Source organism: Austrofundulus limnaeus, unplaced genomic scaffold (assembly GCF_001266775.1).
Source record: "Austrofundulus limnaeus strain Quisiro unplaced genomic scaffold, Austrofundulus_limnaeus-1.0 Scaffold581, whole genome shotgun sequence".
Classification (NCBI taxonomy): domain Eukaryota; kingdom Metazoa; phylum Chordata; class Actinopteri; order Cyprinodontiformes; family Rivulidae; genus Austrofundulus; species Austrofundulus limnaeus.
In genome coordinates, this window is record NW_013952983.1 from 177,990 (window position 1) to 189,736 (window position 11,747).

The 11,747-nt window shown below is 40.8% G+C and overlaps 1 protein-coding gene across 2 annotated transcripts in view; it reads right to left on the reverse strand.

Annotated features, from left to right (window-relative positions):
• The window catches only part of LOC106530951 (chloride intracellular channel protein 5), a 21,876-nt gene continuing 10,129 nt past the window's right edge, over positions 1-11,747 (reverse strand). For both annotated transcript variants that reach the window (XM_014026685.1, XM_014026686.1), the window contains exons 2-6: positions 6,702-6,811; positions 6,485-6,610; positions 5,295-5,401; positions 4,859-5,040; positions 1-2,119 (exon numbers count right to left, since the gene is read on the reverse strand). In XM_014026685.1, the coding sequence (XP_013882139.1) occupies positions 1,955-2,119; positions 4,859-5,040; positions 5,295-5,401; positions 6,485-6,610; positions 6,702-6,811 (690 nt within the window). In that variant the 3' untranslated portion in view covers positions 1-1,954. The remainder of the gene's footprint in view (positions 2,120-4,858; positions 5,041-5,294; positions 5,402-6,484; positions 6,611-6,701; positions 6,812-11,747) is intronic.

The following is an 11,747-nucleotide window of genomic DNA, read 5'->3' on the forward strand; positions in this document are numbered from 1 at the left end:
TCTGTGAAAATATTATTTTATTTGCAGAGCTTTGCTTTGAGCAACCCTCTCGAGTCAYCATGCTCCAATTTCATATCATGAGTTTGTCCAAAACCATCCGAGAGCCTCGTGGCTCTTCGAGGAAGTCTCGCAACCCAGAGACGCCGGGCCAAGCACAACAAGCCCCCAGGACAAGTTTCCACTCTCCCCTGTTTAGAAACTTTTAAACTTTAACTTTTATGCAGAGGAATTGTCAGAGAAAAGGGAAATATCCTTCTGTTAAAGGACTACGGGGCTTCTCGCCGTCACGGACCTGGCCTGGAAGACGCTTTTCATCGCAGCACTAATGGCTCCACCTAATCAGGCCTGATTGGGACAGCTAAATAAATAGTCTTTCCATTTAAAATATCATGCGGTAACTTAAGACAAAATCAATACCCCGGCTGAATACTTACAGCTAGAGGCCAAACAAATGTCTCGGCTCTGGCTGCAGTGAATTTGTCATAATATCAGTGACACTGGCTTGGATTTCTGATTCAGTCTAATAGAGCCACAAAGCTGAGGAGTTTTACATGTTTTCAAAAATGACTTGGATGCAGCAGGTTAACACACACAAGCAAGTCAAACACTAAGTTTGTTCTAATCTCTTAAAGGGATAGTCTGGTCATTTTTAAAACAAGAGACTGTTTTAAAACAGTTAGTACCTCATTAGTCAGAGTGTGGAGGAAAGGTCTTACTGCAGGCTAGGCTAATGAGGGCTAACAGCTAAAATGAAGCTAATTAAGCCGATCTGTTTAGTCAGACAGACTCATACGTTCAACGGCGTCTCAACACTATCGGTATATAACTGTCTCTGCTCAGCTCAGGTACATTCAGGCACGAACACGGACGAGAAAACGGCAACGAACTAAACAAACTAAGCGGTTTTGCACGTTTACAGGTTTAATCATTAATACAGTTATGTCCTTTCACACTGTTTTTGTTTTTTATAGCTTTGGCTAGCCCAGTGATTTTCAGACTTTGTCTGCTGGGTCCCACATTAGTAGAAAGAAAAGGAGTCCCTACCCCACAGTTTGTGAACTACTAGGCTAACCATTAGCCTAGCCTGGATGATTATCGTTTCCCTTTCCTTTAAACTTTGTGCACATTAGCCAATGAAAGGTTGTTTGTTCATGTGCTAGAAATTTAATTTGGATTTGATTGATTGTCATGGCTGATAAGATAGTATTTGATAGACTATGAATGGATGAATTTTGCTGCTATAACCAAGTATTTATACTTATTTTCTAAAAGATATTCTAATTTTTAGCAACTGGAGTGAATCTCAAGACGTGCATTTACAAGCTAAAGAGACCAACATAAAAACCCTTACAGCCACACTTACTATTATAAAGAAACTGCAAAGTGGAGCCGCTCAGCGTCAGAAAGCATTTAGCAATACTCATCAATCACAAATGAAACGAGGTGTCTCCCCGGGAGCCGGAGCTAGATAATAAACACAGGAGTCAGGCTAGACTTCTGTGGGCTTGGGAATAAATAAAGTGAATGACCTTGACATCAGCAGCTAGTAAAATATTTGGCTGTGTGGTGGAGTTCGTATGAAAGAGAGCTTTGTGTTATGAGAAATAAATACAGACAGACACAATCGGGTTTGAGTGAAAAGAGTTTTGTCAGAAGTTTCAGAGCTTTTGAATCGTGTTTGATCTATTCTGTCTCACTTCTTGTTTTGCCATGTCTGCCTGTGTGATTGAAATACCATATACAGAGAGCGCTGAATTATTGCAATCCATCACATCTGGAGCTGGGAAGAGACATCCGACCTGTTTGCTATGACAGACAAAAGATCTTATGTTTCTGAAAAATGCCACAGGAGAGGACTTCAAAAAGACAATCATATACACAGAATGTTCAGAAGTGTAATTCCTTTTTTTTATGTGTTGCTCATATCTTTTGCTCAGATCAGAGGTYGACGGGGTTATTTTGCCAGTCTCCTCGCCACGTCTTTGTAAGCGATCTCGATCTCACAGTCAGCAGCGCAGGTGTTGGTGAACTCTTCCCGTGAGTAGGCATTGTTCAAATACCTCCACACCCCCGTCATTTCTGGTGGGATGTCGTAGCTGCGATACTTCTTAGCAACAACCTGGAAGAGACAACAAAGACTTTACAGATGTCCATACAGTATGTACAGTATGTACCCCAATATGTACCCCAGTACCTATGTTCCTTGATACACATGTTCCCCAGTATGTTCCCTGATACATTCCCTTTTACATATGTTCCCCAGTATCTTTATTCTCAGGTACCTATACTCCCGGATACCTATGTTCCCCAGTATTTATTCCTGGGTACCTATTTTCCACAGTACTTAGTCCTGAGTACCTATGTTCCTCAGTACCTATATTCCCTGATACCTATGTTACCCAGTACCTATTCTCGGGTACCTATGTTCCCTGATACCTATGTTCTCCAGTACCTATTCTCGAGTACACATGTTCCCCGGTACCTTTTCTCTGGTATCTATGTTCCCTGATACCTATGTTCTCTGATACCTATGTGCCCCGATACCTATGTCCCCCAGTACCTATTCCCTGGTACCTATGTTCCCTGATACCTATGTTCCCTGGTACCTATGTTACCCAGTACCTATTTGCTGGTACCTATTGCCCCTTTTCCACTAGTGCCACTTAGTGTAGTGTCGGTACGGTCAGTGTCAGAATGGTTCGGACCGGTTGGTTTTCTGCTGATGTTCCAGTCCGGTTCCAATGGGTGTGTTTTGGGTGGTTGGTGGAAGTGGTTTTTATGTATTTTGAAAAAAAATTTAATGGGCAAAAGGAGAGATGGAAACACATTTGATGAATAACTTTTGAAATTTTAAACATTTGCAAAAATTTAGCCAATCACTGATGAACAGTGTTCTGACGTTACATTTTGGTGTCAGCTGGGGCCGGTTGGAACCACAATGAAGTAGGAACTAAAAAAAGTGCCGGTTCCATGGATCTATCCAAATGGAAATGGTTTGGAACTGTACCGAACCGTACCGACACTACATTAAGTGGCACTAGTGGAAAAGGGGCTATGTTCCCTCGTACCTATGTTCCCTGATATCTATGTTCCCCAGTACCTGTTCTCGGGTACTTATGTTCCCTGATACCTATGTTCCCCAGTACCTNCTATGTTCCCCAGTACCTGTTCTCGGGTACTTATGTTCCCTGATACCTATGTTCCCCAGTACCTATTCTCGGGTACTTATGTTCCCTGGTACCCATGTTCCCCAGTACCTATTCTCAGGTACCTATGTTCCCTGATACCTATGTTCCCTGATACCTATGTTCCCCAATACCTATTCTCYGGTACCTATGTTCCTTGGTACCTATGTTTCCTGATACCTATGTTCCCCAGTACCTATTCTCGGGTACCTATGTTCCCTGGTACCTATGTTCCCTGGTACCTATGTTCCCTGGTATCTATGTTCCCTGGTACCTATGTTCCCTGATATCTACATTCCCTGGTCCCTATGTTCCCTGGTACCTATGTTCCCCTAATAGCTACTGTATGTTCCCCAGTACCTATTCTCAGATAGTCCTATGTTCCCTGGTACCTATGTTCCCTAGTACCTATTCTCTGGTACCTATGTTCCCTGATACCTATGTTCCCTGGTACCTATGTTCCCTGATACCTATGTTCCCTGGTACCTATGTTCCCTGATACCTATGTTCCCTGGTACCTATGTTCACTGGTGCCTATGTTCCCCTAATAGCTACTATATGTTCCCCATCATCTATGAAAAAAATGTTGAATTAGAGTTCAAGTATTGTACCAGGGAACATAAGCACTGGGGAAAATGGTTATTCCTATTTGGTACAAAGGTACAGTCAAACTGGCAATCTTAAGAAAAATCCTGTTTATTAAGAACTTTTAGGGTGAGTATGGTGCTAGAGTAATGAAAAGGCAGTGGTATTTATGTATTTATATTGAAGATATTAAGCAAACTGCATTACAGCTTTGTCAACTTCAACCTTTTTATCTAATTGTTTACATGATAAAAAGACTTTAATGGTCATACTTGACTTTGACAATACAACTCAGAATAACATGCACAACAGGGGCGGCTGTAGTGAAGTGGTAGGGCTTAGGACTTAGGACCAGAAAGTCACAGGTTCAACTCCCTGCTATACCCATGTGTCGTGGTGTCTTTGAGCAAGACAMTCAATCCCCAACTGCTCCCTGGGCAGCTTAAACAGCTGTCTGCTGCTCCAATYAGGTGATTCTCCTGTGTTATGGGTCAAATGCGGAGCACAGATTTTGTCATCACATGGGAACATGCAATGATGACAAATAAAGTACATTTACCTTTAAAAAAACAGTGAATAACTGTTTTAAAAGAGAGGAAGGTGGAGGTTCTCCATCAGATTGTATGTTATACATATTAATTAATAAGCTGTTAGGCTGATTTAATCCTCTATTAAAGTAGTAATTTAAAGCCATTACAAAACTGATTACATGGGCTCATTTCTGTTATCACAGTTGTTGGTGGGGTTGCTTTAAAATTGGAAATACCAACAAAATATCCTAAATACTAAATTTACATTTCATTCCTTCTCACATTGTTTTCATTGTTAAGCACAGTGTGGGCCTCCTGCAGGTCAGAAGCTAACTTTAGTCAAGTAGCTTCGGCTTGACTGAAGAAGAGATGAAATGTTTTCAGCAAAGATGAACCATTTTCAACATAGAAGAACCCGTCCAGACAACCTACTCAACTTTTTTTTCCCACTTGGATTATTGAGATGCATAGTATTTGATAAGAAATGCAAACGCAAAAATCAAATATATCCTAAAGAGCCTCAGCCTCAACACCAAAAACTTTCACTCATTTTCTTACCTTGACTATGTGCAGTTTCGGTAGCAGGTTGCAATCTGCCAGAGTCAGCTCATCCCCATCCAGGAAGCTCCTCTTGGAGCTCTTCTCCTCCTCCACATTGTTTGCATCTATCTCTTCGGGCAGAGGGCTGGTCAGGTAGTCATCAAGCTTCTTCAGGGCCTTGGTTAGAGCTTTTTCTAAAACTAAATGCACAAATTTCAAACAAAAACACAGAAAAATCACAGGACAGTTCTTGAAAGGTGAAGTGACACAACTATCTCACTAGATGGCAGCACAGCAGGTTACATTTAAGACTCTAAAAAATTGAACTCTGCTGCCACCTAGTGGACAAGCAAATTAATGACATCACTGTTGTTTTTTTTTTTTGTTTGTTTTTTGTTTTTTTTTACATGTCATGTACTGGATGCCCATGTGGGAGTGTATGTAAGTGGCTCACCCAGGTTGGCCTCAGACTTGGTGTTCTTTATGAAGGCTGAGAACTTGGCAAAGATGTCATTTCCAGCTGTGTTGGACTCTCTGTGCCTGGCGGCCAGYTTGGGATACCTGAGCAGACGAGGGTCAGAGACAGGAGACACAGTCGGACCAAAACATCTGGATGAGATTAACACCTGGATAGAAGGGGCTCAGACTTAAAAGACTCAACTGGCAGCCAAAACCTTGAGGTGTTCCCACAGTAAGATCACTTCTAATGGAAGAAACTCTACAGGCAATAACAAAAAGATATTCAACTCATCTAACATTTTCTTAGGCTATTCACACACTAACTTTAACAGAAAACAGAAATATTGTGTAAAACTTGTTAAAATTACGGAAAAATATCTAAAGTTTTCAAAATCATTCCGCCTTTAAAACCCGAGTTTTAGAGAAATAACGGAGCTGTAATCATTTTAGACAAACCTTGAAATAAACATTATCCACAGCTTCATGTGAAGTGATGTTGGGAATGACTCTCAGCTAAGTCAGTATCCATAAAACTGAGTTATAGCTTCTTTGTTTACTCATATCATTTAGCTGTTGCAGCTATCTTAAGTTGGATCGATTCCAAAAGTTAATCAGTTATAGATGTATGTCAAATGATTATTTCCTGAAAGTTTAATCAACATCTGTTGAATGGTTTATGTGATATTTTCCTAACAGGCAGACACAGTTAATTCTAAACATTTAACGGCAAAATTTAAAGAAGGTTCTTGCACAATCTCTCAGTGCACAGATCAAGCTTTTGGGATCAGTCTCTGCAACTAACACAACAAAATTTAGCTCAATATCTGTAAAACTGACTGACTTATTGCCATTTTTGTGTTTGATAATGTTGGTTTGCTATGGCAGCAATCTTGAATTGAGTCAAATCAGAAAGTTAATCAGATGTAGATGTATATCCAGTGACTACTTCTTGAGAGCTTCATTAAAATTTGTCAAGTGGTTCATGAATTATTTTGCTAACAGACACATAAATGCAGATATGCCTCTCAGTGGTGGGTAATAATAAATCGTCAAGGGCTTAGATTTAAATGCAACAGCTCCAGAGACATACAAATACCAATTTAGATCCATGAAGGGAAATAAATCCAACTACAGCTCTTAGAGCAGGATGTGAGCACATGTCAGAAAACCTTCCAGCTGAGTTACTTTGGAGGGCAGAGCATCTCCTCGAGAAACTCCTCAATCTTGTTGACATCTGTCCTGACCTCCTCGTTAAAGGTAAGGAACGGAGGGTGGGTCCCCGGGGCCAGGTTCTGCAGATCCGCCGGCTTCCTACATAAATCGCACGAAAAGAGAAACCAGGCCGCTGTGAGGATGAAAACAAAGGGAATGGCATTTCGTGTGCACCTTTTTGAACGCTCACCTCTTGAGGTCAACCGTGGTGACGTTGAACACGACTCCTTTGAGCCAGAGGATCATGAAGAGCCGCTGGGAGAAGGGGCAGTTCCCAATGCTTTCTCCATCACTGCCCGCCTGCACACGAACACATCACACCCGTGAGCGTCATCGTGACCTCTGAAATTATTAAAACAACCTGAAGCAGAAAGCTTCAACAACCCTCGTAGTTTGTGTCCATTTCAGAGTTGAAGCTGGAGCAGACAGGACGCCCTTCAATTTCAGAAACTAAAAGGGAAATGAAGTATCTGAATACCCCTGCAAGTAATAGATGGGGGGGCTATAGTTGGAAAAACTTGCCCTTGATCTAACATGATAGCTTCAAGATGGCAACTATGTTATGGACATAGCCAAAACCATGTGTCAAACTCCGCCACAACATTTTGTGTGGCCTGCAAGTGCTTCAAAGATGTATAACAATATCTTATGATATCTATCTTAAAATAAGTGTATCCTGCTTTAAAGCCAGCATTGACCATAAACTACAACTCCCATAATGCAAAATTACCTTACCTGCAAAAGGACAACATCCCACCACTAGGTGAAGGTGCACAGGGATTGAAAGTAGCCAGCAGCTGGCAAAATTCACCAAAAAATCTATTTTTTGCTCCTTATTTGCTGGTTACTTTTACTGTGGCCCAGTTATACTGGGAAGTGATCATTTCCCACTTGAAAGCTGTAAATTTAAACTGGAACGCCCCTCCAGTGAGAATTCCCTGTATGAAAGTGGGAGAGGTCAGAATTCAAGATGGCAGCTACTCACCACAACACAACAGTGAGTAAAACTCTCTCACTTGTACTTTTAAAAGTATTTCTGTGTTATTTATTTCACAGTCAGTCGTACCTGTAGTACTTTTCAGTGTTAATATGAGGACATGTTGAAGTGTTTGTTTCAGTGCATGAAATACCACGTAGAGCTCAGTTATTGTTTGTTAGCGGTGCTCAGCTGTATGAGAGGAGGAATCTCATGTTTTGTCTTTAGTCGAAGTTAAACACCAAACATTGAAGTTACTATCTGGCCCTTTGAGGGCCACCATAATGTTCATGTGACCCTCAGTGAAAATGAGTAAAATCTAGGGATCCCCGATTAGTTGTAACATTAGACTTTATTTGATAAACATATATTTTAACTGTAAAATAAAAACTGTAAAAATACTGTAGGCTGTTTAGTTTTGTAAATTTTAAAATATATATTTTAATACAGACGGAGCCGTTTTATTTACACGCAAAGCATTCTGGGTAAACGATGACGTGGATAGGTCATCGGTGTGAGCGAGCTATATCCACCCTGAAGGTTAATCTTGGACAATATCTGATGATCGACTCTTTTAAATGAAACCAGAGAGCGTTGACAGAGAGGAGAAGGTAGAAATGACTCAGCCTGGAACTGAAAATATGGATGGAGGACAACAGAGCTGCTTCATGGAAGAAGAACCTCAAGTTAGCCTTCACGCTAGCACCGGCGCTATATTATGTGTATTAGCGCAGCGCTAGCGCGACAAACAAGCTAAACTGAGGTCCTCCATCCATATTTTCAGTTGCAGGCTGAGTCGTTTTTGTGTTCCCCTTTCTGTCATGTGGATGGAGGACCTCAGTGAAGAGAGGAGAATGTGTAGCGCTGAGCTAATACATATATGTGGTGTTAGCATCGGGGCTAATGCTAAAGCTAACAGGCTAAGCTGAGGTTCTTCTTCCATGAAGCAGCTCTGTTGTCCTCTATCCATATTTTCAGTTCCAGGCTGAGTCATTTCTACCTTCTCCTCTCTGTCAACGCTCTCTGGTTTCATTTAAAAGAGTCGATCATCAGATATTGTCCAAGATTAACCTTCAGGGTGGATATAGCTCGCTAGCAGCCTCATACCAATCCACGTCATCATTTACCCAGAATGCTTTGTGTGTAAATAAAATTGCCCCATCCGTGTAATATATTTTTAAACTTTTAGTTTAAAAATTATAAAAACTAAACAGCCTACAGTATTTTTACAGTCTTATTTTACAGTTAAAATATATGTTTATCAAATACAGACCAATGTTACAACAAATCGGGGATCCCTTTAAGCACTGAACTTGAAGAAAAATTGTTAATTTAAAACCAACACCAAGCCCACACTGCCTGTTTGTAAGATAATAAAAAAAAGAAAGTTTTCAAACTCCTCTTGAGACTTTATTATTAATATTTTATTTTAGACTGGTCACATAAGGACAAAGGATGCTGCCTGTTGACTTTCTGGATGAAGAGGATGCATTGAATTGTTTCCTCTTCATCCAGCGTTTGTGTACGTGTGGCGATATTGTGTGTCGGCACGCAGCGCTCCAACACGGACACCGGATCCTGCGGCTCAGCTGAATTATACATACTGAACCCGTCACCTGGTTCAGTGGCCTCTGGGGCACAGAGTGACCCGCAGTCGTGCAGAGGAACCACAGCAGGCGGCAGAACCGGAGCACTGACCTCACGGTTGCCACTCAGAGTTCAGCGCGGTAACGCTGCGGTCATTAAAGTCTCAGCCGTGCAGCTACGGTGGAACCGTCCAGGACTGAGGCTCCATGAAAGAGCAGCAAACTGAGCTGCCAGAAAAGCAGCTGAGCCAACTGTATGGAGAGCAGCCATTGATGCTCTCAGTTCACCGTGGTGCCTGAGAGCGCCTGATGCTTCTGCGCTTTGTTGTGAATGGGCTCACTTGCATGGAGGTAACACAATACATGAGCCACAGATAATGGCAATCATCATCTAGAACATGGAGGACAAAGTCTGTCACGGAGAAACAAACCGTGCATGAAGCCAGAGAGTTCGACTCGTTTGGTTTTTCTGCTTTTTCTTGGGAGAAAGTAGATCTGGTTTTAATTTCTACAAAGTTATAAAGTCTATAAATGGATCTGCACTGATCAGAGTGAAAGTGAAACTGGTCCAACCATTACATCTCATGATTTTTTTTTTACTTTTGTGATCAGTACACATTGTAAAAAGGTTATAGTCAAGTGACATTTAAAATGTTTTTAACAGAAGCACGTGTGTTCTCACGGTACATACAGCAGGCCCACTTGTTGACTGGTTCTAACTGTTTGGGTTTGCAGGTCAAAGTCTAAATTTAGAAGTTAATTCCCGCTCGATGTGCAGCTGCCGTCCAACATCAGCGGACCTGTCTCAGATGGCAGCAGGACCTAAAGACTATTATTAGAACTGCAGCTACAATGTAAACTACTTTCACTTCATAYGAAGGATTTCACATCGAGCTGACCCTTCACCCCCACTGCAGTTTTATCAAAGGAAATTTATTATGAAAATATTTTTAATGTTGGACAATTTTAACCCTTCCGCTGTTCTTATGTGTTAAAAGTGGACGCATTCTCAATTTTAGATTGAGAGATTTTCAGTTAGCCACCTGCGTTTTTGGTCTTTACTCAGTTTTGYCCTCTCTCAGTCTTGGTCTTGACTACAGCACTAACAGGAAGCTTAATGTTTTCTTGAATATTAATTTCAAAACCAAACCAGAGGGTCCATTTGTTTGATCTAAAAGTGATAAAGCTCCTCCTCACTTGTTTCCTGGAAGGAGAACCGACTGAGATCATCCTTCAGTCCACCTAAGAGCAAAAATATGTCTGGTTTATAACAAAGTTCTCAGAGGACGTGAAGATTTGAGATCAAAGGCAGCACGTTTCACCGCTCCACTCCAGCATGTGCAACATCTTGTGATTAGCAGCCATTTATCTTCCAGCTCCGGCGCTGATTTTGATTTGCTTCTCCACTGGCAGTTTTTGAAAAACCCACACGAAATGTACAGTAAAACAGCTCCATCGAGGATAGAATTATATTCTTTAGCCAAAATAAAATAATAAATAAAAAATAAACGTAACAATGGGATTTTGGCAAAACCCAGCTGTCTTGTAGGAGCTCTACATCTCGGACTTCACAGGAGACACGAGCGTTCAAGGCTTAAACGGGACAGGATGTTGGACTTTACATGACAGAACTGGCATTTTGATATCATTTACCATTTTTACACAGTTTTAATTGTTTTACTGAGATTCTAACAATGTTGAACTTGGAGCGGGATGATGAGCTAACTTTTGTGCTATCAAAACTTTCCAAATATCTTTGCAAAGAAGCTGTTCTTACATCAACAAACTGTACACTRTTTCTACAAATTTTACACAAAAACCTGAGCATTTCTGTCTTCTTTCACTCTGTGTTTCTCACTGTYAGGACTTATTTGTTCTTAAATCTCCTCAGACAGTAGAGTGTACATGTTCAAACTCTCATTAACATCCATTGAATCTGAGCTCAGAAATTACACTTAAAACTTGAGTTGAAGGGTGTTTTTAACTCATCATACAACAAAACAGAGTGAACATTAAAATATGCTTCTGCCACTTACAGTTCACGGTTTTGCAGGATGTTAACTTAACACAAAAAGTAAGGAAATGTGTGTTTTATATATTGTTTATTTGTTGTAGCAATGCTTCTTGGCAACAAGTCTTTCACCGGGCACCTGACTGGCCTCCGCAGGCCTCCCTCGCAAATAGACCTGTGATCTCAAAGGGATTTCTCTGGTTAAATAAAGATTAATAAGYTTAAAACAAGTGTCAATAACAACAGCAGAATAAGTTGTTTGGCAGAGAAGATTTGGCTAATTTTTCATGTGTGCAACCCACATACTCAGCTCTACTGCTCATCCCACAAATGCATGTTCCTTACAAATGTGGCACCATTTAAAAGGGAATCAACAGGCTTTCCAATAGTATAAGATTTATTGTCAAGAGGCATTTTTACAACAAAGAAATAATCTAATAAATGCAAATTTCCTTAATGGCGACACTAACAGCAGGAGCTACTGCGGGTAAAATAAGTATTGAACACGTCAACATTTTTCTCAGTAAATATATTACTAGAGGTGCTAATGACATGAAATTTTCACCAGATGTTGGTAACAACCCAAGTGATCCATACATACTGTCGTGGAAAGAATGGTCAGAAACACAGCGAAAAGGGTGTTTTAAAAGACAAGTCTTGCGG